At 31.3% G+C, this 26483-nt stretch overlaps 1 protein-coding gene across 6 annotated transcripts in view; it reads left to right on the top strand.

Moving 5' to 3' along the window:
• LOC135140454 (uncharacterized) overlaps positions 1-26483 on the top strand; it is an 87307-nt gene that overhangs the window by 41351 nt on the left and 19473 nt on the right. For 5 of the 6 annotated variants that reach the window (XM_064071014.1, XM_064071041.1, XM_064071031.1 and 2 more), the window contains exons 2-4: positions 14184-14352; positions 23654-23792; positions 26045-26190. In XM_064071014.1, coding sequence (XP_063927084.1) covers positions 14304-14352; positions 23654-23792; positions 26045-26190 — 334 coding nt within the window. In that variant the 5' untranslated portion in view covers positions 14184-14303. The remainder of the gene's footprint in view (positions 1-14183; positions 14353-23653; positions 23793-26044; positions 26191-26483) is intronic. The other variant, XM_064071023.1, reaches the window with a different exon arrangement.

Below are 26483 nucleotides of genomic sequence, written 5' to 3'. Positions count from 1 at the left end.
ATGTCGTATAATCGTTTTATCGCCGGCTATTAGCGTGGAATAAATATAAAAATCTCTATTTCATACGCCGAAATCAAAAATTTATGGGAATAATTGCGGCATTTACGGCACATAAAAGATTTAATGGGTTGTTAGTTCGGCTTCAAACGATCATATGGTAAATGGGGAACTATTATTTCTACTTCAAATAATGTTAATCTAAATGATAATTTGTGGCATTTTGAAACTAATTATTTCTGTCCCAAATGAAATAACAATGATATTAATTATAAAATGACCTAAAATGTTGGGGGAAGTTCACGAACTGAGTTTTTAGTGATTTATAAATAAAAGAGAAGCTGAAGCTTCGATCTCGCCAGTAATAAATAAGATTATAAATAATGTAAATCCTAAAATTAGTCTCGTAGTATTTTTGCACTTTTCATAGTTGGGGGATATTTTTCATTTATTATTTATTCAGAACGTTTCATATAATTTAAATTAATCTGGTTGCTAGTTTTACTTATTATTATCTTAGAAAAAAGATCAATGTATCTATTTCACGTACGTATTACGTTTTTGGTAGGGTTTTCAACATTACATCACAAAATCGATCAGTTAGTAATTTTGGGTAAATCGACAGAATCTAAATGCCGCCCCTGACCCACTTCTGAAAATAACGTACCACAGGAGTAATGTTTTTATGAATTTTTTCCGGTGCTTTCCAATCATTACTTTTTTACAGCTTCTGAAAATAGCTTCTTCTTCATTTTTTGTTTTCATTTTTTTCTATATTTAGTTTTGCGGTCAGTAAAAAATATGTTCAGCAAAGGACCAAGATTGAACTCCAGAATTTTTTCAGTAGCATGCATTTTTGATTAAATTAGTTTTGTCTAGACTAAAATATAGAAAATAAATCATTTTAATCGAGGTTCAATCTCTAAATCGGTGTGTTAATCTAAACTCACTTTAAATTTAAAAAAACCGTAGTTTCAAATTTCATCCTTAATTTTTCATGGAAGGAGTAAAATTTACAAAATTTTGAGAAAGAGACACCCGAAAAGAGGAAAGTGGGGATGATAGTAATTCAGGTGAATTAGCGAGGGACTGCAGGATACAAATTTTTACAAATTTAAAAATCAAAATACCGAAAAATTGAAAAATGGAGAACTCGAAACGTCAAAAAATGGAAAAATTGGTAATACAAAAATAAAAAAATTGAGAAATCAAAAAGTAAAAAATCGAGAAATCGACAAATCGGAAAACAAAAAGTCGAAAAATTAAAATTTAGAAAATCGAAAAACCAGAGAAAAACTGAAAAATGCCAAAACTGGAATATTAAAAAATTGAAAAATCGAGAAATCGAAATGTGAAAAAATCTAAAATTCGAAATGTAAAAAATTAGAAAATTGAAAAAACAAACCTGAAATAGAAATAACGAAAAGTCGAGAAATCGAGAAGAGGGAAATTCAACAACTGAAAAATCGGAAAAGTCCAAGAATTGAGAAATCGAAAAATCGATTAATCGAGCAATCGAAAAACCAAATATTTAGAAACGCCGAAATTATTAAGAATCGAAAAATTTAAAAATCAAAAATTCAAAAATTGAAAATAAAAAACCGAAAAATTGATAATCAAAAAGTAAAAAATTGAGGAATCGAGAAATTGGAAAAAAACGAAAAGTCGAAACACCAAAAAAAAATTGAAAAATCGAAAAGATAAATAATCGAGAACCAGGGAAATAGAAAAATATTAAAGCCCGTGTCGAAAAATCCAAAGATCGGAAAAAACTGAAAAATCCAAAAACTGAAACAACAAAAAATTGAAAAATCGAGAAATTGAAAAGTGGAAAAATCGAAAATTTAAAAACAAACCTGAAATAATGTAAAATTAAATAATTGAACAGAAAAATTGAAGAATTGATGAAATGACAAATCGAAAAATCGAGAAATTGACAAGCCGAGAAATCGAACTACGGAAAATTCGAGAAATCGAGAAAAGTCAAATTCAAAAAACTGAAAAATAGAAAAGTCGAAAAATCGAGAAAACGAAAAGTCAAAAATCGATTAATCGAGAAGTTGAGCAATCGAAAAACCGAAAATTTAGAAACGCCGTATATTATTAAAAATCGAAAAATTTTAAAATCAAAAATTGAAAATATAAAAACGAAAAATTCATAAATAAAAAAGTAAAAAATCGAGGAATCGAGAAATTGGAAAACCGAATGGTCGAAAAATTGAGCAATCGAAAAATCGAAACACAAAAAAAATGAAAAATCGAAACCTCTAAAATTCAGAAAATCGAAAAATAAGCAAATCGAAAAATCTAAAAGCCCGTATTGAAAACATCAAAAAATTGAAAAATCGAGACATCAAAAAGTGGAAAATTCGAGAAATCGAAAATTTAAAAAATCAAAAAATCTAAAAAATAAACTTGAAATACTTGAAAATTAAACTGAAAAATCGCAAAATTGAACAATTGAAAAAATGAAAAATCGAAAAAGCGAGAAATCAAGAAGTCAAGTAGTCGAACTACGGAAAATTCGAGAAATTGAGAAAAGGGAAATTCAAAAAACTGAAAAATCAAAAATTCGAAGAAACGTGAAATCGAAAAATTGAAAAATCGAAAACTCGATTAATGGAAAAATCGAGTAATCGAAAAACCGAAAATTTAGAAACACCGCAAATTAAAAATTGAAAAACTTAAAAATCAAAAATTGAAAAATTCGAAATACAAAAATCGAAACATTGAAAAATCTAAAAGTAAAAAATCGTGAAATCGAAAAAGTGGAAAACCGAAAAGTTGAAAAATTGAAAATTAAGAAATCGGAACACCAAAAAAATGAAAAACTAAAAAAGCGAAAAATCTAAAATTTAGAAAATCTAAAAAGTAAAAAAATCGAGAAAATGGGAAATCGAAAAATCTAAAAGTCAGTATTGAAAAATCGGAAAATCGGGGAAAAACTGAGAAATCCCAAAACCGAAACATCAAAAAATTGAGAAATCGAGAAATCGAAAAATGGAAACATCGAATCGAAAATTTACAAAATCGAAAAGTTGGAAAAACAAACCTGAAACACTGAAAAATTGAAAATTTGAAAAATCAATTAATCGAGAAATCGAAAATTAAAAAAAAAACTTGAAATAGTGGAAAATTAAACAATTGAAATCAGAAAAATTGAAGAATTGATGAAATGACAAATCGAAAAATCGAGAAGCCGAGAAATCGAACAAAAATTATTAAAAATCGAAAATTTTAAAAGTCAAACATTGAAAAACTGAAAATATAAAAATCCAAGATTTGAAAAATATAATAGCAAAAAATCGAGCAATCAGAGAATCAAAAAGTCGAAAAATTGAACAATCAAGAAATTGAAACATCAGAAATTGAAAAATCTAAAATTTCGAAAATCGGAAAATTAAAAAACTGAAAAAGTAAAAAGTCGGGAAATCGAAAAATCTAAAAGTCGGTAAACTGAAAGATCAAAGAATCTGAGAAAAACTGAAAAATCTCAAAACTGAAACACAAAAAATTTAAAAAACAAACTTGAATTATTAAAAAATTGTAGAACTGAAAAATCGAGCAATCGAAAAATTAGAAGCGCCAAAAATTTAAAATAGAAAAATTTTAATATCAAAAATTGAAGAATCGAAAAGTTGAAAAATTAATTAATCGAAAAACCGAAAATTTAGAAACACCGAACTTTAAAAATTGGAAATACAAAAATCGAAAAATTGAAATATCAAAAAATCGAAAAGTCGAGAAATCTAAACACCAAAAATTAAAAAATTGAAAAATCGAAAAACCTCAAATTTTGAAAATCGAAATATATAGTAAAAAATCGAGAAGTCAGTATATTTGAAAAATTGGAAAATCGAGAAATTAAAAATCGAGTAATCGAAAAGAGGAAAAATCGAACTGAAAATTTAAAAAATCGAAAAATTGAAGAACAAACTTGAAATACTGAAAAATTGAAAAATCGAACAATTATTGAATAACTGAAAAAATGAAAAATCGAAAAAGCCAGAAACCGAGAACCCGAAAAGATGAAAAATCGAAAAATCGATTAATCCAGATATCGAGCAATCGAAAAATATTTAGAAACCCCAAAAATTAAAAATCGAAAACTTTATAAACCAAAAACTGAAGAATCGAAAAACTGAAAAATCGAGAAATCGCAAATTTGAAAATCGAAAATTGAAGAATCGAAAAATTGAAAAATCAAAAAATTGATAACTAGAGAGATTGACAAATTGAAAAATCGGGAAATTGAAAAATCGAAAGTTAGAAATTCCAGAAATCAAAAAATTAATGAATCCAAAAATCCTACACGATCTCGATTGTTTTTTCAAAATCTCGATGTCTAAAATAATAATTCAACAGGGATTCATAAACCACAAGTTCAGGAATATTACTTAAAAAAAAGAAAAAGAGAAACCTGGAAGAGCAAAAGGTTACGGATTAATCAAACAGTAGAACATTCTCTGATATTTAAATAAAATAAGTAAACTTTGGTTTTTTTATTAAAGGCCATTAGCTAGCTATTCCTGGTCTGTAAATAACGTGCTGGATTGAATTTATTTTACCTTACTACTTTTTTTTTACTTTTTAACTAGCCATTAGGAACGAGTCTAGCGTCTAATCACTCCACTGAACGTAAAAATAAAAGACAGAATAAATGGAACACGAACCCAGAAAAATTCATCGGAGAATTTTTCCGTTCAAAGCACTACAATTTCCTTTAATTTTAGTCTCGATAATTTTTAAAAGAAATGTAAACCCCAGCTGCGGTTTTCCAAACAACATGAAATGATTAAATCGCCAACTAACTTTAAATTAGCTACCTCGGAAGCTGTACATTTTTGATAAAATCGATACTTAATTCCTCCGATATTTAACCCGTTATAAAATAAAAGTGCCAGCCAGACAATGCTTCCTCTTCAAGCTCAGTGAAACCACAACACCTATCAATTTTTCATCCCCTGAAGGACCTCATCAACCTACGCGGCCGAAAATATTTTATCCGACCGGTGTAACACGGAACAAAAATAAACCCGAACCTTGAATTCGGATTTATTTATTATTAAAGTTATCGACGTATCATTCAAGTGGAGAATTGAACAAATATCACTTTTGTTTTTGTCCCTGTTAAAAACAACAGAAAAATTCGTTTCAGGGAAAAATTCAGCGCTATCGAGAGTGATTCAGCGCAAAAGTGCACCATCATTTCGTGTAAAATTACACTTATCATGACCAGGAATTGCATGAAGAACACCTGCAAGTGAATCACTCGATAAGTGTTATCGAAGAATTCGACGGAAAATTCTGGAGTCGGGGTTGGAGTTGCATCATACATCAATGTCCGACTCATCATTCGACGTTTAATTTTGCTCAGTGGAGGGAAGATCAAAAGAACCCTAATTAGGTTTTTGATATTCCGTCTTTCATTTTGTATCGTTTTTCGCGTAGGGGGTAAAGACCACCCCTGAACAGACTGAACAGATTTCCAGATGAAATGTAGATTAATACATTAAGTCGCAGCTGTTGAAAATGTAACTACCCAAATTGAAACAAATTTCCTTTTTCCCAAAATAATGATCCTTCACTGTAAGTGATAACTTCGCCGAATAAATGAACCTGGGTCGAACTTCCACGCGTTCCTCTAACCGGAATCGTAAATTTTTATTACGTGTAGAAAGATCACTTTCAATTTATCATGTTGAGACGATGCAGCGACGAGCTGCTCTTTGTTGTCATGAAAGCGAATACCATTTCTCGATTTTTTATTATCTTCCAACTCGGACTCTTTTTACAAAAAAGGCGTTTTATTAAGTCGTGTTCCTTACTCTCGTAATTGGAATCTGTAGCAAACAAAATGAAATAATAAAGTCCATTTTTACGACGACTATAAAACATGATAGTTCTGGAGGGACTGCTCGAGGCGCCATTTCCCGTAATGAGACATTTCAAGAACCTGCAGAGCTTGCAGTAATGGGGTTCTCAAGTGCGGTTAAAAATATTTACCCTCCAGAAACAAAATTCTTTTATTTCTGGTTTCAAGAGTGAGCTAAGTTTGTAATGGGGCGGTTTTTGCGACTGGATTGTGTCGGGAATTTTCTGATTAGGTCACAATATTCAAGCAAATTTCTTTGACGTGTCAGGAGATCAGGGTCAACAGAAAGTTTATAAACATTGATGCAGAAGAGCGACAAAAGTTCTTTGTAAATAACTTGACAGATTTTTTCTCGAAACTCGTGGAAATGTTCCAGATCTTGATCGAATCCAGTTTCGTAAGGGTCCGCCTTTAATATTTGAGTAATCAACCCTTTTCGGAAGCGGGTTTTTGCTGTTTACAATAACTCAATGGGGCTGTGGGTGGAAAATGTCAAGTCCAGTTTTAGTAACTGTTTGTTTATTGTAACAATGCTGACAACTCTTTTAATGTGTAATTAATAGACTCGCTTTTCCGTAGGAAAATCAATTCGAGTCTGTACCTGAAAAGGTCACACCGGTTCGTAAATATTATTAAAGTAAACAAAATTTAGTTCACATACGAAGTGGTTTCTGGGAAAATGTTAATTTGTGCTAGGAAAGTTCAAACGAAATGACCCATGAAATTCCGCTGGAAGCTCGCAAAGCGATTTAAGTGAAAGGGTGTCGCTGAGTCAACAAAAGGGGTGAAAAAATGTTTTGGTTAATTAATGAAGTTCATTGTTCTATTTTTTTAAGGTCGGTTTAATTGCTTTGTGATAGTGATAGTCGGCGAGTGGTGACGCCTATGGTTTGAATTTTTTATGGGTTTTGAAGATGACCTCAGTTATTACGTTGTATTCGCAGTATTTCGGGTTTTGATTTATTATTTATGTGTTTTATTTGGTTTAGACAGTATTCAGTTTACGGATTCTGATGTCATTGTTTTTTTTTCACCAATCTTAAATTCTCTAACTTCGGCGTCATTCGAAAAGAAACAAGCACTAGATTACAGAGAATTCCTAGTAATCAAAGTAAATTTTTCAAAAAACTTCATAAAATTGTTAAAATGGCACTTATGCGAAAGAACAAAAAATACTGGTTTCAAAAAAAAGGTTCAAACTGCCTGTTCAAAAGAAAAAGCACTGGGCTACTAGAAAATGTCTCCGAAGAAACGAATCTGAAGTTAATTTTGCTAAAAATAATGTTAAAATGGTCTCCATTCGAACACATTAAAAAAAAAGTCAAAAAATTGTTAAAATGTCAGCTGTATGAAAGGAAAAACACTAACTTATTTTTGTTCTAGAGCTTGAAATAACTTAGAAATTGAGGAAAATATGTTTCTTAAGTTTTCAAAAAAAGAGGTGAAAACTGCCTATTCAAAAGGAAAAAAGCACTGGGCTATTGAAAACTTTCTTCTAAATTATGAATCTCGAATACTGAGAAAATTAGAAAAGTTATTTCCAAAATACATGTTAAAATGATCTCCAAAGTATGTTTTCAAATTTTTCAGAAAAAATACAAAAATGGTTAAATCAGCAGCTAACCGAAAGGAATAAAATATTCATTCATAAAGAATTCTTCCTAGAATTACAAACTGGGGTCACTTTTGTTCTACTTCTTGAAATAACTTAGAAAGTGGAGAAAATATTTGCCAAAATTTTTCAAAAAGAAAATCAAAAAATTATTAAAATGGGAGCTATGCGAAAGGAATAAAATATTCCTAGAATTACATTCTGGGGCCATTTTTGTTCTACTTCTTGAAATAACTTAACACATTAAGAAAATATTTTCCAAAACGTTTCAAGTAAAGTTTCAAACTGCTTTTCGAAAGAAAAAAATCCAATCAAAATGTCTTCAAAGCTAGGAGTCTCAACTAATCTTCGAATTATGTCTGCAAGTGACCAAGAAAATTAGAAAAGCAGTTTCCAAAAATTTTCCAAAAAACTTGTTGAAACGGTCTCCATTCGAAAGAAAAAAAGGACTAGTTTGTAGAAAATTATTTGTAAATTAATAATCTAACATTATTTTGATTCTATTATCCATTTCAACAGCCGATAAAAATGGCAAAATATATTTTCAAATTTTTCCAAACAAATCGAAAAATTATTAAAATGGCCGCTATGCGAAAGGAATACAACATTCATTCATAAAGGATCCTTTCTAGATTCACAATCTGTGGTACATTTTTGTTCTATTTCTTGAAATAACTTAGAAAATGAGGAAAATGTTTTCCAAAATTTTCCAAAAAAAGGTTCAAACTGCTTAAAAAAAAAACAAAATCTCTTTAAAGCTACGAATTTGAAGTCATTTTCAATCTGAATGACCAAGAAAATTAAAAAAGCAGTTTCCAAAAATTTTCGAAAAAATCTTGTTCGAACGGTCTCCATTCGAAAGGAAAAAGGAACTAGTTTGTAGAGGATTATTTGGAGATTAATGTTTTGACGTCATTTTGATTCTGTCCATTTCAACAGCCGAGAAAAATAACAAAATATGTTTTCAAATTTTTCCAAACAAAACGTTCAAAAATTATTAAAATGGCAGCTATCCGAAAGGAATAAAATATTCATTTATAAAGAATTCTTCCTAGAATTATTTACAAACTGGGGTCTTTTTGGTCCTACTTCTTGAAATAACTTAGAAAATGGAGAAACTATTTTCCAAAATTTTTCAAAAAAAGGTTCAAACTGCTATCTTTTCAAACAAAAAGAAACAATATAAATATCTTCAAAACTGTAATTTTCAAACTGTTTGCATTTTGATTTTGCCCATTTCAACATCCGAGATAAATAGCAAAATATATTTTCAAATTTTTCTTTTAAAAATCCAAAAATTATTAAAATGACAGCTATGCTAAAGGAATAAAACATTAATTCATAAATAATTCTTCCTAGAATTACAATATGTGGTCATTTTTCTTCTATTTCTTGAAATAACTTGGAATGTGGGGAAAATATTTTCACAAATTTCCCCAAAAACAGTTCAAACTGGTTTAAAAAAGAACACCAAAATGTCTTCAAAGCTACAAATTTGAAGTCATTTTCAAACTGTGACCAAGAAAATTAAAAAAAACAGTTTCCAAAAATTTTCCAAAAAACTTGTTAAAACGGTCTCCATTCGAAAGGAAAAAAGAACTAGTTTGTAGAGGATTCTTCATAGATTACTAATTTATTAATTTGCCGTTGTTTTGATTCTGTCCATTTCAACAGCCGAGAAAAATGCCAAAATATCTTTTCACATTTTTCCAAAAAAATCCAAAAATTATTAAAATGGCATCTATGCGAAAGGAATAAAATATTCGTTGATAAAGAATTCTTCCTAGAATTACAATCTGGGGTCATTTTTGTTCTACTTCTTGAAATAACTTAGCAAATGGGAAAAATATTTTCTAAAATTTTTTGAAAACAGGTTCAAACTGCCTTTTCAAAAGAAAAAAACCAATGAAAATGTCTTCAAAGCGATGAATCTGAAGTAAATTTCAAACTGTGTCCGCAAATGATCAAAAAAATTAGAAAAACAGTTTCCACAAATTTTCCAAAAAACTTGTTCAAATGGTCTCCGTTCGGAAGCAAAAAAGGACTAGTTTGTAGAGAATTCTTTGTAGATTAATAATTTGGCCTACTTTTGATTCTGTTCATTTCGAAAGTTGAGAAAAATCGCAAAATATGTTTTCAAAATAATTAAAAATTTTTCAAAAATTGCTAAAATGCAACTATGCAAAAAGAAAAAATACCTATTGATTTATAGAGAGTTTTTCGTGGATTAATAATCTGAGGTCACTTTTGTTCTACTTCTTCTAATAACCTAAAAAATGAGAAAAATTATTTCCAAAAATTGAAAGAAAGGTTCAAATTGTCTATTCAGAAAAAAGCACTGGCCTACTAGAAAATTTCTTATGAGCTACGGATCTAAAATAATTCTCAATCTTTCTCTGCAAAGTACTGGGAAAATTAGAAAAAATATTTTCAAAAATTTTTGAAAAAAAAGTTAAAATGGTGTCTATCCAAAGGAAAAAAGAATAGTTTATAGAGAATTCTTTGTAAATTAATAATTTGACGTGAGTTTGATTCTGTTTATTTCAACAGCAGAAAAAGTGGCAAAATATTTTTTCAAAATTTTCCAAAAATTTCCAATAATTGTTGAAACAGCAGCTGTGCCAACGGAAAAAAATACTGATTTATACGAGTTCTTTGTAGACCTAATATTTGAAATCACTTTGCTTCTGCTCCGAGAAATAACTTAGAAAATGGGAAAATCATTTTCAAAAAAAAAGTACCGAGAACATTACGATAAAGATAAATTCCAAAAATTTTGCGAAAACCATGTTAAAATGGTCTCCATTCGAAAGTAATAAAGACTAATTTATAGAGAAATATATTAATAATAATAATTTGGCGTTGTTTGATTCTGTGCAACAACCGAGAAAAGTAGCAAAATATGTTTTCAAAATTTTATAAGAGAAATAAAAAAATTGTTAAAATGTCAGCTGTGCGAAACAAAAAATACTGACTTATTGAAATAAATTAGAAAATGAGGAAAATATTTTTCAAAAGTTTTCGAAAAAGAAGTTCAAACTGCCTATTTAAACCACGAATAAGTGTTAAAATAATCTCCACGCCCAAGGAAAAAAATCGCTTATAGAGAATTCTTTGTAGATTAATAATAATTTGACGATATTTTGATCCCGCTTATTCCAACAACCACGACAAATGGCAAAGTATGTTTTAAAATTTTTCCAAAATAATCCAAAAATTGTTAAAGTAGCAGCAAGGCGAAAGGAATAACATTTTCATTTATGAAGAAATTTCTGAAATCTGACGTCATTTTTGTCCTATTTGCAATACTCAGAAAATGGCCTACTAGAAAAATTCTTCTAAGCTACAAATCTGAAGTAATTTTCAATATTTTTCTACAAATGACCGATACAATTACAAAAATTATTTTCAAAGATTTTCCAAAAAACGTAAAAATGGTCTCCATTCAAAGGAGAAAAAATAGTAGTTTATAGAGAATTCTTTGTAAATTAATAGTTTGACGTCATTTTAATTCTATTCAACCAGAAAAGTGCTAAAATATTTTTTCAAAATTTTTCAAAAAATTTCCGTTAATTGTAAAAACAGTGCAGCTCTACGAAAGGAGAAAATACTGATTTTTAGGAGTTCATTGTAGCTTTACTATTTGAAGTCATTTTGTTCCTAGAAATAACTTTGAAAATAGGGAAAATATTTTCCGAAAATTTTCAAAAAATAAAAATCCAGACTGCCTATTCACAAGAAAAAAAGCACCAGGATACTAGAATAATAATAATAATAATAATAGTGCTTTATTACGCCGAAAGATGTAAAGGCATTACATAAAGTACATAACAAAATATTAACATAACAATTCATATTAACATAATAGTAACAATTTGCGACATTCTTTCTTGAAGGCGTTGAGGGAGATACCAAAAAACTCTAAAGTGTTGCATTCGTTAGCAATCATCAAAACGCTATTTAGAGGCGAATGTAATGCATAATTCGTTTTATGAACTGGTATAAAAAACAGCCTAGGCGTACGAACCTTACGGATTGACACATTAAGACCTACCAACGCTAGCAATATGGGGGCTTCAATTAAACCATTTAATAATTTAAAAAGAAAACATAGTTTGTGATACTTACGACGATTTTCTAGTGTATGTACTGACAGATAAGATGCAACAAGGTCTGTATCTGCTAACACAATACCATCACCACACAACTTATATTTGACATATTTTAAAAGTTTGACTTGGACAGCTTCAATTCGGCTTATGTTAGAAAGTTACGAATCTCAAGCAATTTTCAAACTGTCTGCAAATGACCGAGAGAATTAGAAAAATAATTTCCAAAAGTTTCCAAGAAAAAATCCAAAAATTATTAAAACGGTGATGCAAAAGCGAAAAAGTGCTGCTTTATAGAGAGCTCCTCGTAGATTAATAATCTACGTTCAATTCTTCAGTATTCCTTGAAAAAACTTTGAAAATGAGGAAAATCGTTTTCAAAAGTTTTCAAAAAAGAGGTTCAAACCGCCTATTCGAAAGAAAAAAAGCACTGGGCTATTGGAATTTTTTTTCCAAACTACGAAACTCGAATGACCGAGAAAAATGGAAAATTAAGTTCCAAAATACATGTTTCCAAAGGACAAATCTCAATTTTTGTAGATTAATAATTTGACGACATTTTGATTCTGCCTGTTCCAACAACCGAGAAAAGCGGCAAAGAATCAAATTTTGCTAAAAAAAGGAATAAAAATTCATTTATAAAGAAGTTTTTTATTCTACTTCTTGAAATGTGTAACTTTGAAGATGGGTAAAATATTTCCCAAAATTTTTTAAAAAAAGGTTCAAACTGCCTTTTCAAAAAAAAAAAACCATTGAAAATGTCTTCAAAGCTACGAATCTGAAATAATTTATAAAAACTGTGTCTGCAAATTACCAAGAAAATTAGAAAAACGGTTTCCAAAAATTTTGCAAAAAACTTGTTAAAACGGTCTCCGTTCGAAAGGAAAAAAGGACTAGTTTGTAGAGAATTCTTTCTAGATTCATCTGACGTCATTTTGATTTTGTCTATTTCAGGAGCGGAGAAAATCGGAAAATTTTTTTTTTTTTATTTTTCAAAATTTTCAAAAATTGCTAGAACGCAACTGGGCTACAAGAAAAAAAAACTGATTTATACAGAGTGTTTCGTGAATTAATAATAATCTGAGGTGACTTTTGTTCTATTCCTAAAATAACCTAGAAAATAAAAAAAATGTTTCCAAAAATTAAAAAAAAAGTTCAAATTGTCCATTCAGAAAAAAGCACTGGGCTAACAAAAAATTTCTTATAAGTTACGAATCTGACGTAATTCTCAAAGCAAAAAAATCATTGGGATACTTGACAATTTGTTCAAAATTACGAATGTGAAGTCATTTTCAAACTGTCTGCAAATGACCGAGAGAATTGGCAAAATAATTGCCTAAAATTTTCCAAAAAAATTGTTAAACTGGTCTTCATTTGGAAGGAAGAATTTGACGTCATTTTAATTCTGTTCATTCCAACAGTCAAGAAAAGAAAATATTTTTCCAAAATTTTCAAACAAAATCAAATCAAGTTTCATTTTTGTTTTATTCCTTGAAAAAACTTTGAACATAGGAAAACTATTTTCCAAAATTAAAAAAAAAGTATAATCAAAAGTTGTCCAAAAAATATAAAAACGGTATCAATTAGAACGGATAAGAGCTTTAAATTATAGAGAATTCTTTGTAGATTCATTGTTAACATCAAACAAATACGAACAGAATTTTCCGAAAAAGGACTGCGTTCTCTTTTAAATAGAAGCTTTTATATAACACAAAGTATGTTTGTAAAATGTAAATAATCTGAAGCTCGATAAAACTTCATTTATTATTAGCACAATGCAGAGATTATTATTTTTCTGTGTAATGCCAGACATTTTCTTATCTTTGACGATATGATGAAATTACATTCTTCTCTGACTACTCATCACACCAGGCACGAATAGTGCCCGTGCTCTGACTCTGACTCAACGGAATTTGCTACTGGTATGTTTAAAAACAGAATTGTTTTAAAATTTCCATATGGAAATGTTATTCTTTTAAGTTATAAAACAGTGTTTGAAATAATCTGTCACTGTACAGCTTTCGAGAAATATTGGCACAATATCCGTTTTAATGGTTTTAGCTTAAAATTAGACGTTAGAAAATTAATGGAATATGCTCCTGCAAAATACCAAACTCTCAAATTAAGTCTGTTTACACAATCTCTTCCAACACAGTACGTCTTTTCAGCACGTCTACTTTACGAGTAAAGTTCTTACTTCCACCGTAACTCAAAGATTCTTTTCTAATCAATACTACCCACCTTCATAACTCGATCATTTTATCTAACTTTTTCACTTCAAAAAGTTATAACTCCACGACCTATTACACACACACGTATTTACCTAAATGTGCGCCCCACAACGCTTTCCTCACCAGACACATTTCAATTTCGTATTCAGCTCGGAGCTTCGAACCCACCGGACTGAAAACATCTAACTATACGTTGTCTACCTTTCGGCTATTAACTTGGCCAAATTTACTCGTCCTAATTGTTGTAACGTTTATGTAACTCGGCTCTAATCTGCACTGTTTACTACCGGATAATTCAACTTTGATCGACTCCCGGAGTAGTCCGGTCAAGTTTAACTAGTTTTATTTTTCGCTTGCAGAGTTAATCAACGAATGATGCGCCGCCGGAAAAACTCCAGTTTGGGATTCCTGAAGTGACCGACTCCGGGTAATCGACGCCGCCATGTTAGGGGCAACACCGGATTTCACGTGCAGCTAATATGTTCTTATTGGCTGCCGTCTTATTGCTACTAAGTGCCGGATTAGCAGGTGAGCACTGTGCGGAATCGAAAAAAGCTCGGAGTCCGGGCAAAGCGAAACAATTCTACAAATCGCTGAACACCTCAATAAATTTCTGAATTAAGTTTCTGTAGTTAATAAATGACGAACGATCGTAAACAAAAATCTAGAGCTAAAAAAGTTCCATTAATTTTTTCACATAGGGGCTGTTTGTGCTTTTTAAACGAAAGAGACGAAAAAAAAATTTATTAAGAGAACACTCCGGGCTTGACGCAGACGTACTTTAAATTTGTTTGAGCTGTGTACAAGTCTGGTCTTTAAATAAAGTGAATAAATATAACTCACTTTGATGAAAATTTCAGCTGAAAGCTAAAAACTAAAGACTGTGAATAGTATATTTTCTGGAGGACTGTTTTATTGATTAAATTAAAATTATATGTAATTAAAAATAATTAAATCTTGCCATTTCTTCAATAACAGGGAGCGTTCAGGAACCTTATAAACCAAGCGTAACAAAAACACCACCCGCGGGGTTTTGTTTGGTTGGTTTAACTCAATTAAATCAACGTTGTAATAAACTAGTTTGATTTATTATAAATAGAAACGACGAAATCGTTTTCAAAAATAAACAGACAGACAACTAGAAAAAACTGACTGAAATTAAGCATAGGGCAGAACAATATTTTCATTAAACCCCAGGAAATTAATTTTCTGTTAAATATTATGAGTCCGAATACTCAACCAAGTTCAAAAACTCGGAAATAATGAAGCGTAAAATTTTATTCAGGCAGCTGCCGGCAGAATATTCTAAGAAATTATATAAATTTGTGAATACTTTAACTAAGACTTGAAGCCAACCTTCCACTAAATTTACAAAAAAAACGTGTACCATCAACCTTCGAAATTTCTAGTTTTTAAATTATAGTTTAACTTTAAAATTAAAATAAAAAAAAAAAACAAAAAAAGTCGGTTAATTTAGCTCAAACTAACCAGTTTTACGTTGTACTTTTCCGTCCAACACTATTAATATGCATTCTGTACCTTTTACGCCAATATTTGAATAAATGTTCCCCAGAGGAGCCAAGAGGCATCTCCGCCTAAATTTGCTCCCTTAATCTAAATAATATTTCACTTTTCACTTTCATCTTCCCCACGTTATGCAGTCACAAAGATTCACAATTTCCTTATAAATAACGAACAGAGTTCTCGAGCACCAGTTTGGCGGGTTTTTCTTTTTCTCTCCTCTTTATTTTCCAAGTTCAAGCAGACGTGAATAAAGAATGAGAAATAAAATAGAAACCCGATCGAAATGTATTTCGTTTATTTTGGTTGCCGCTTTATGGGTTTTTGTTTGAATGAATGTACAGGTCGATCGTAAAATGGTAACCTTAAAATATGTGTTTTTTATTGCTGGAATCGTCGGGCCTGATAAGAATGTTTGGAGGGTTTTGTTATTTATGGAGTTTATAAAACGTGGGGGTTTTACTTGTGCGAGTCAAATCGAATTATGAGTTCGCGTTGTCGGGGAAATGTGTTTAGGTGAAGTTTAAAAAGAAGCAGTGGTACGGACTTTATTAAATTGTTTGTTTAAATTTGCTTGGAATATGTTGTTAAGAGATGTGGCTGGAGCAAGTTAAGTTTATTCTGGACGTTGCTGCAGCATTGTCTGAATTCAGACAATACGGAAACAATAATAATAAAAATGCAACGTCATCACAATAGAGAAAATTAAACAGTACGTCCTTGTTGTGTTCTCTATCAAAAAATTTCCACTTCAGCTTCATTCCTTGTTTATTTTCATGTTCTCTCATCGAGGTCGCCTAAAAAGAATTGGGTCGTGCTATTAATATTTAAAACTTAGATTAATTAGTCGAAATTGTTTATTTACCACATCAACAGTGAAATAAAATTTAAAAACCATTAACTACATTTTTCAAACAGTAATGAAAAGAACCCACCTTCATTCGGTCTCTATAATTATACCCTGACAGAATCATAAATGCGAATCAATACTACACAGCGCATACATTACAATGCAATGTAACATCAAAATTTAAACCGAGATATACAACTACGTAATGGTTAAATCCAGTTCACCGTTTTCCGCGTTTTTACCCATTGTTGCACTAACACAATCAAGCTTTCGAAATGACGACTTCGAGAACAACAATTGTTATTTTGTTCAACGATAAAATGTACTTTAAATTTATGCAAGGATGCGGTTTTCAAAGGGAATTTGTGATGAATTCCAGGGTATGAAATATGGAGGATGAGACATCATGGGGGTAGATCTTCGTGGAAAAACTAAATGGACGCTGTGTCCACTGGAAATACTAGTCTATTACGGGTATCAAGGGCTATGGACTTTGCCCTGAAATTGAATTCAGAGAGATATTCCTGAAACCTGAATGCATTTGAAAGGCTTTGTGCAGACGAGACAAGCCGGAGGTTGTATATTTATGCAACTGAAATTCAGTTCTTAACACACGGGTTTTCCTGAAGCTATGGTTTGAAATGTATTGGTAGCTTCTATTTTATTTGAATAAAAATTAAATTGAGTGCAAGTTTTGTAATCGGTTCATTGGACGACGTTTCGTGGCGTCTAGAGTACGTCTCTCTGAGTGTCTGTGTGTCTGTGTGTCTGCTGTCTATCCGGATTTTTATTAGACCGATAAATCTCCGAAACTCCCAGACCGATTTTTCTCAAATTTTATATATGTAGTAGGAATATCGTGTAAAACGCTAATCAAAATTTGGCTAATCGTCCCTACCACCAATAGGAAGACGTCACCTCCAAAATTTACATTAGTAAATATTATTTAAATTTTATAAAATAAGATACTCTATACATGTGGGTTATGAATCCGTGTTGAGTTTTTATACTAAACATCCAGATTTTTGGAAAAAATCACGCAAACGTTTTAAGATTTGACGTTCTCACAAAATAATCGCAAAAATGAATTTTATAATCGGTGTGAAAGTCAAATTTTTTAAAAATTATACAAACTGCCATATTTCAATTGACGATTCTCGAAAAATGGCAGTAATTTTCAAAGACATGGACCAGAAAATGACTTCTGTGGGTTGAAATTTACAAACAAAATAATCTACAATAAATATTTTTAGCCAATTTTCGAAAAAATTTCAAAAGATTGATACTGAAAAATTGGCGACCGAGGAAAGTGGTAACTTTACCACACATACACATACAAAACATACTTATGTTTTCAAAATTTTTCAAAAAATTCACAATAATTGGTAAATCAGTAGCTATACGAAAGGAAAAAATACTGATTTATAGGAGTTCCTTGTAGACTTAGTAATTGAAAACATTTTGTTCCTATTCCTAGAAATAATTCGAAAATTGGGAAAATATTTTTCGAAAATTTTCAAAAAATAAAAAGTCCAAACTGCCTATTCAAAAAAAAGCATTGGGTTACTAGAAAATTTCTTCGAAGTTACGAATCTGAAGCTATCTTCGAACTGTCTGCAAATGACACCGAGAGAATTAGAAAAATAATTTGTTAAAATTTTCCAAAAAAGCATGTTAAAGTGGTCTTCACATCGAAGGAAGAATTGACATCATTTTAATTTTGTTCATTCCAACAGGAAAAAAAATCGCAAAATATTTTTCAAAAATTTTCCAAAAGAAATCCAAAAATTGTTAAAACAGAAATGCTGCGAAATCGAAAAAGCGCTGCTTTATACCGAGTTCTTCGTAGATTAATAATCTGCGTTCAATTTTGTTCTATTCCTTGAAAAAACTTCGAAAATCGGAAAAATGTATGTTTTCCAAAAATTAAAAAATATATACATATTAATCAACTTATCAAGAGAAAAAAGCACTGGACCAATAGAAAATTTCTTTAAAGAACGAATCTAAAGTAATTTTCATTCCATCTCTATAAATAATTGCAAAAATTGAAAGTATAACCAAAAATTGTCCAAAAAAGTATAAAAACGGTATCAATTCGAAAGGAAAAAACGTTAAATTATAGAGAATTCTTTGTAGATTCATTGTTGCCATGCAAAAATAGTGGCAATTTTCCATGAAATGAAGCCTAAGATAACTTCTATAAGTTGAGTTCTACAAAAAAATGTCTAGCTAATTTTCGAATGTGGCCGAAAAATAAACAAAAATTTCAAAAGATTGGTACTGAAAAATTGAGCCTGAAAAAATAGCCTAAAAATACACAAAAGTTCTGATTCTGTTCATTCCAACAGCCAAGAAAAGTGGCAAAATATTTTTCCAGAATTTTCCAAAAAAAATCCAAAAATTGTTAAAACAATAATGATGCGAAAGCGAAGATTTTGATTTATAGAGAGCGCTTTGTAGATTAATAATAATCTGCGTTCAATTTTATTCTACTCCTTGAAAAAACTTTGAAAATCGTGAAAATATTTTCCAAAAATTAAAAAAAAAGGTTCAAACAACCAATGCGGAAACAAAAGCACTGGGCCAATAGAAAATTTCTTCTACTACGAATCTAAAGTAATTTTCATTCCATTTTTAAAAATAATCGCGAAAATTGGAAAAGCATAACCAAAAATTAAAAAAAAAAATGTAAAAACGGTATCAATTCAAACCGAAAAAAGCTTTAAATTATAGAGAATTCTTTGTAGATCCATTGTTACCATAAATTCAATCGGCGATTCTGCAAAAATAGTGCAAATTTTCCATGAAATGAAGCCTAAAATAACTTCTAGAAGTTGAATTCTACAAAAAAAATGTCTCTAGCTAATTTTCGAATGTAGTCGAAAAATGAACAAAATTTCAAAAGATTGGTACTGAACATCTAACTAATCTTGAAAAAATAACCCAAAAATACACAAAAGTTCTGATTCGGTTTATTCCCACAGCCAGGAAAAGTGGTAATATATTTTTTTTAATTTTTCAAAAAAATTCTAATAATTGTTCAAACAGCAACTATGCGAAAGGAAAAAATGCTTATTTATAAGAGTTCTTTGTAAATTTACGGTTTGAACTCATTTTGCTTCTACTCCTAGAAATAACTTTGAAAATGGGTAAAACATTTTCCGAAAATTTTCAAAAAATTCAAGTCCAGACTGCCTATTCAAAAGAAAAAAATTGATCGATTAAAATGGTCTTCACTTCGAAAGAAGAATTTGACGTCATTTTAATTCCGTTCATTGCAAAAATCACGAAAAGTCGCAAAATATTTTTCCAGAATTTTCCAAAAATAATCAAAAAATTGTTAAAACAGTAATAATGCGAAAGCGAAATTTATAGAGAGGTCTTGGTAGACTAATAATAATCTGTATTCAATTTTGTTCTATTCCTTGAAAAAATTCTTTAAAAATCGGGAAAATATTTTCCAAAAATTAAAAAAAAAAGGTTCAAACAACCTATGCCGAAACAAAAGCACTGGGCCAATAGATTTTTTTTTTAAACTAGGAATTTAAAGTAATTTTCATTCCATTTCTATAAATAATCGCGAAAATAAGAAAAGTATAATCAAACATTTTCCAAAAAAACTTAAAAACGGTATCAATTCTAAAGGAAAAAAGCATTTGATTATAGAGAATTCTTTGTAGATTCATTGTTAACATATCAACCGGCGATTCTTGTAAAAATAATAGGAATTTTCAATGAAATGAAGCCTAAAATAACTTCTAGAAGTTAATTGTACAAAAAAGAAATGTCTCTAGGTAATTTTCGAATGTGGTCGAAAATTAACAAAATTTCAAAAGAGGTACTGAATACCTAACTAAGCCTGGAAGAATGGCCCAAAAATACATTCTGATTTTGTTCATTCTAACAGCCAACAAAAGTGGTAAAATATTTTTTCAAAATTTTTCAAAAAAATTCCAGTAATAATTGTTCAAATAGCAACTATGCGAAAGGAAAAAACACTTATTTATAGTAGTTCTTTGGAAATTTACAGTTTGAACTCATTTTGCTTCTATTTCTAGAAATAGCTTTGAAAATGGGGAAAATATTTTCCGAAAATTTTCTAAAAATAAAAGTCCAGCAGACTGCATATTCAAAAGAAAAAAAATTGATCGATTAAAATGGTCATCACTTCGAAGGAAGAATTTGACGTCATTAATTTTGTTCATTGCAACAATTAAGAAAAGTCGCGAAATATTTTTCCAGAATTTTCCAAAAAAAAAACAAAAATTGTTAAAACAGTAATGATGCGAAAGCAAAAAAGTGCTGCTTTATAGAAAGCTCATTGTAGATTAATAATCTGCGTTCAGTTTTGTTCTATTCCTTAAAAAAACTTTAAAAATCGTGAAAATATTTTCCGAAAATAAAATAAAAGGTCCAGACAACCTATGCGGAAACAAAAGCACTGGGCCAATAGAAAATATCTTTCATTGCATTTCTATAAATAATCGCGAAAATTCGAAAAGTATAACCAAAAATTTTCCAAAAAAATGTGAAAACGGTATCAATTCGAAAGGAAAAAAGCGTTAAATAATAGAGAATTCTTTGTAGATTCATACCATATTTCAATCGGCGATTCTGCAAAAATAGTAGGAATTTTCGATGAAATGAAGCCTAAAATAATTCCTAGAAGTTGAATTGTACAAAAAGAAATGTCTCTAGGTAATTTTCGAATGTGGTCGAAAAATGAAAAAATTTCAAAAGATTGGTACTGAGTACCTAACTAAGCTTGGAAAAATGGCCCAAAAATACACAAAAGTTCTGATTATGTTCATTCCAACAGCCAAGAAAAGTGTTAAAATATCCTTTCAAAATTTTTCAAAAAAATTCCTATAATTGTTCAAACAGCAACTATGCAAAAGGAAAAAAGGCTTATTTATAGGAGTTCTTTGTAGATTTACGGTTTGAACTCATTTAGCTTGTACTCCTAGAAATAACTTTGAAAATGGGGAAAATATTTTCCGAAAATTTTCAAAAAATAAAGGCCAGACTGCCTATTCAAAAGTAAAAATTGATCTACATATTAAAATGGTCTTCACTTCGAAGGAATAATTTGACGTCAATTTAATTCTGTTCATTGCAACATTCAAGAAAAATCGCAAAATATTTTTTCGAATTTTCCAAAAAAAATCCAAAAATTGTTAAAACAGTAATGATGCGAAAGCGAAAAAATGCTGCTTTGTAAAGAGCTGTTCGTTAATTAATAATCTGGGTTCAATTTTGTTCTATTCCTTAAAAAACACTTTGAAAATCGGCAAGATATTTTCCAAAAATAAAAAAAATTCAAACAACCTGTCCGGAGAAAAAAGCATTGGCCAATAAAAAAATGTTTAAACTACCAATCTAAAGTAATTTTCATCAATCTCTATAAATAATCGCGAAATTGGAAAAGTATAACGAAAAATTTTCCAAAAAAATTTGGAAACGGTATCAATTCGAAAAGGAAAAAGTGTTTGATTATAAAGAATTCTTAGTAGATTCAATGTTGTAATATTTCAATCGGCGATTGAAAAATAATAGGAATGTTCGATGAAATGAAGCCTAAAATAACTTCAAAAATTTGAATTCTACAAAAAAAGTCTTTAGCTAATTTTCGAATGTGGTTGAAAAATGAACAAAAATTTCAAAACATTGGTATTCAAAAATTGAGCTTGGAAAAATGGCCTAAAACACACAAAAGGTCTGATTCTGTGCATTCCAATGGCCGAGAAAAGTGACAATATATTTTTTCAAAATTTTCCAAAATTTTTAGTAATTGTTAAAACTGCAGCTATGCGAAAGGAAAAAAATACTGATTTATAGGTGTTCCTTGTAGATTTAGTAATTGAAGTGACTTTGATTCTACTCCTAGGAATAACGTTGAACATGGGGAAAATATTTTCCGAAAATTTTCAAAAAATAAAAGTCCAGTGAGACCTATTCAAAAGAAAAAAAAGGACCGGGATACTAGAAAATTTCCTGGAAGTTACGAATCTGAAGGAATTTTCAAACTGTCTACAACTGACCGAGAGAATTAGAAAAACAATTTCCTAAAATGTTCCAAAAAACATGTTAAAATGGTCTTCACTTCGAAGGAAGAATTTGACGACATTTTAATTCTATTCATTTCAACAATCAAAAAAAGTCGCAAAATATTTTACAAGAATTTTCTAAAAAAATCCAAAAATTGTTAAAACAGTAATGATGCGAAAGCGAAAAAGTGCTGCTTGAAAAAATTGTGAAAATCGGGAAAATATTTACCAAAAATTAAAAAAAAGTTCTAACAACCTATACGGAGAAAAGAGCACTAGGCCAATAGAAAATTTCTTAAAACTACGAATCTAAAGTAATTTTCATTCCATATCTATAAATAATCACGAAAATTGAAAAGTGTAATCAAAAATTAAAAAAAAAAAAATGAAAACAGTATCAATTCAAAAGGGAAAAAGCGTTTGAGTATAGAGAATTCTTTGTAGATTCATTGTTGTCATATTTCAGTCGGCGATTCTGCAAAAATAGGAATTTTGAATGAAATGAACGCTAAACTAACTTCTAGAAGTTGAATTCGGCAAAAAAATGTCTCCAGCTAAGATTAATTCTGAAAAACTGAGCTTTTGGAAAAATGGCCTAAAAATGTACAAAAGCTCTCAGATAAGGATGCCAACGTGCTGATTTGAAAAATAAAGCGTTTTTATGGTCCCGGACCAAAATTTTTTGAAATTAAAAAAAATTTCAAACATTTCAGTTGGTTATTCTGGAAAAGTGGAAAGATTTTTAGACGAAATAAAGCTGAAAATAACTCCTGAGGCTCGAGATCCACAAGAAAATAAATCTCTTTAGCTAATTTTCAAAAATAATCGAAAAATGAAATGACGTCAAATTTTTGGTGATAACGGTCAGACAAATTATGGTTAGGGTTTTACGCCATAATATCGTTAAAACATATCTAAAATTTGACTACTGTTAAATCAGTACTTTCAGAGTAATAAAGGCGTCAGTGGACTAGAGAGAATAGTCAGTCAGACGAAACGGAAGGACGACTTTTTCATTTTCTAAGATTTACGAAAGGTCCAAAAAACATGAAATTATAATACATAGGTACTTCCTTATACCCCAGTTATACATCTTGTGGAAAGAAAAGTGACGGTTAAATTTCTTGATAATTATTAGCTACAACTTTTTGAAACTTACACCAAAGAAACAGACTTCATTGGACTGTACTTCCGGGTCAAGACAAGTTCTGTCGAAATAACTTTCAACGAATTTTTTTGTCTCCAAATCCATATTGTATGCACCTCGCTTCTCTCCCTCTTCTTTGAGTCCGCACTCCAGGATCCACTTAACCTACATAAGCCCCAATTGGATTTCGCTGATGGCGAAATAAGAAACGTGTGAAATTCACTTAAATCAGCCGTTATTTGCGTCACAATTCTGTTGCAGGTTCGATGCCCGGTGGTCCCGGGGTCCCAGAGAACATCACCGTAACTTTCCTAAATCCCACTTCCGTCAAAGTGTCGTGGTCTACATCCGTCGAAAATGTGGATAAGTACGACGTCACGTACAAACCGACCGACGCCAGGTATGCCGTTGCAGTGCTTGTGATAAAGTGACGTCATGCAATTTAGAGCTGTGACGTCACCACGTCCATTCCTACTACTAGTGCTTGCTTTAAGTAAAGAGATTCAAACAACCCCCGGTTGCTTAAACGAGCACTTGAAAGTAGCTTCGTCCGTATTAATTACTTAGAAAATTTCGCCACGCATCTCAGCTTCAGCGCCAGCGTTTAATTCCCACCCCATTACCCACCACTGCTGGCTTCCACCGTCATATCCATGTTAATTCCCGTAAACACCACGCTTAATTATCCCCTAGTAGCTTTGCATCTTTAAAGGATCAATCGATCGCTTGTCACACACGCGACTTCCATTATTGAGAGGGGCGACTTGGTCGATAAGGGTGCAATATAAGGGTTTTGTTCAGTTCGGATTGTCATTCTAGACAGTATAGCTTAGCGATCGATCATCGGCAGTGGCTTTTATTGCGCATAAGTTAGTTGTGCTAGTGCAATTTTTCGAATACGTGGAGGAAACTTGCCCGTTTGAATAAACTCGTTAAAAAAGGGAGGATTTAGTGTTGCTTGCTTCCGCTACGTATTAACTTTGCTGCCTTAAGCCTTGGTATGACGAGGATTATTGTGGAAATATGTAATCCGGGGATGCCTTCGGGGCGGTGAATTTAATGTAGACAGGTTGTACGTGCTCTGTGTGAAAGAGAAGAAACATAGTTAGGGTGGAGGGTTTCTTGTTGCGAAGGTAATGAACCCTTTGGTGCTAGTTCTCAGACGAAACTCTTACGAGATTCTTTTTTGTGCAACGAGGACGATACTCGAGAGATGTGAGGGTGTTTTAAAGATGTTGGAGAGTTCTCAGTCGGACGTCATTACACGTGTGTGTTGCTATTATATTTCCAGAGAACGAAACGCAGTAGATTTGTAGTAGTTTTGAAACAATTTTTGTCTTTAAATTTTTATTTTCTTTGCTTGTTGATTGCAAGCATAAACGCTCGAGTCTCAGTCTTGAATGTGTGTTTAAATTCTTTACTACATTTTCAATGCTCTTCCGTGATCAATTCCAATCCTTTCACTAACTTCCGAACTTGCAACTTCGTTCTCTCGAATCCCCCTTTTGACAACATACATTGAAAGCGTTACACTATTACGAGCTCCAGCATCTAGTTTCGAATTCGCAATATATGTGTATTTACCTTTGAGAACCGTAAACTCAGATTATATTAAGCATTTATGGGGAGTCGTCCTATAAAAGCTAAAATGTCGTAAATAGAGGGCACGATGTACTTTTTCAATTTGCTTGTAGTAGTAATTTAAAGCGAAATAACCGTAAACTCAATTAAAGCTATCAAGCAGAGAATAGTTTTCAAGAGTTCATTGCGAATTTATATAGAGAACTTCTATTGATGCACGTTTGGGTATTCGACTTGGATGTTTCGTCATTCAAACTGTACGTGCAGTGACAACAAAACACGTAAACTCTTTCAAATTCTGCACATTTTATCTGCTATGCCGAATCTTAAAAATTCAGCAAGTTGAGATAAAAATGACAGTTGGTCACATTGTTCTGGCTAAAATTGTCTTGACACTAATTTCGTTTCAGTCTTGTCTCAGAGAAGTTATTATTGAGTAAAAATTCATGGACTCTATTTTCTCCTAGACTTATCTGCCACTTCGTGAGCAATCAATATATGTAAGAATATGTGATAAATAATTTTTAAAATTTTTCGCATCCTACCTGCTGCGCCACTTTCGCAACAAATCAATTCCAGGCGAGAACCCAGCGAAAATCGATCACGTTTTCTTAACTCTCAAACTGCTCTCGGCACTAATTTCATTTCAGTCTTGTCCCAGAAAACATTATTAGTAAAGTAAAGACTGAAAAAAATCTCTCGAGAACTCCCGAACTTATCGTCTTCCATCCACTCGAACTCCTTTGAATCGTTTTATGATTCCCAACTTTCTCAACGATTGTTCACGATATTAACTCGTGAGAAATCCCCATTTTATCTAAAAATAGATCTCTGCAGCTCTCAAAACTTGTTAAGCGATTGACACTAATCCGCCATTACCTTCCCGCGTCTCGCGACGCAATAATCCACTTACGGGCGAAGCAGCGGGACCCTAAACACAGCGAACAAAACGTTTTAATATAAATTCCAGTCCCGGAGGCATCTCAAAGACGAACGACATTTCTTTGTCATGTCGCTTCTTGTTTAGTGCCGCTAATGCCCCAGGTATAATTTCAATAAACAGGTTGTTAGTTACAGAGTGGTGGCGGTGGTTGCGGGAAATTCCGATGCTGTGACCTTGAGCGGCCTAAAAGCGGACACTCAGTATCAACTGACGGTCGCCGCCGTTTGGGGCGGCAAAAAGTACAGAAGCAGGCCAATCGTCTTCCGCACACTGGGTAAGGCGACGGAATGTGCGCAGGGGAGGAGGGCCGAACTCATAACTGGTATTAATTTGCATAGTTTGGAAGTTTCGGAATGGAAATGGCGCGATTTCCATAGTTTCAAGCGGAGTTTTGAGGAAAAACGCGCTTGTGGTGCTTGAGGAAATGGTCATTGCATAAAATTGTACAGCGGGTGAGCTTTTGATTCGGTCCTTATCTGGATCAAATTAAAAGACTCCAGAAGCGCCCTCCTCCCAATCAGTAGTTGACTAGGTGTAGTTTCTTCGATGTTGGATGTTGTTCCCGTA

Source organism: Zophobas morio, unplaced genomic scaffold (genome assembly GCF_036711695.1).
Source record: "Zophobas morio isolate AGI-343-1 ecotype UQ-CSIRO unplaced genomic scaffold, CSIRO_AGI_Zmor_V1 ptg000004l, whole genome shotgun sequence".
In the NCBI taxonomy this organism is placed as follows: domain Eukaryota; kingdom Metazoa; phylum Arthropoda; class Insecta; order Coleoptera; family Tenebrionidae; genus Zophobas; species Zophobas morio.
Note: the sequence above shows the minus strand (reverse complement) of the source record. Positions and strands in the feature narration are given on the sequence as shown.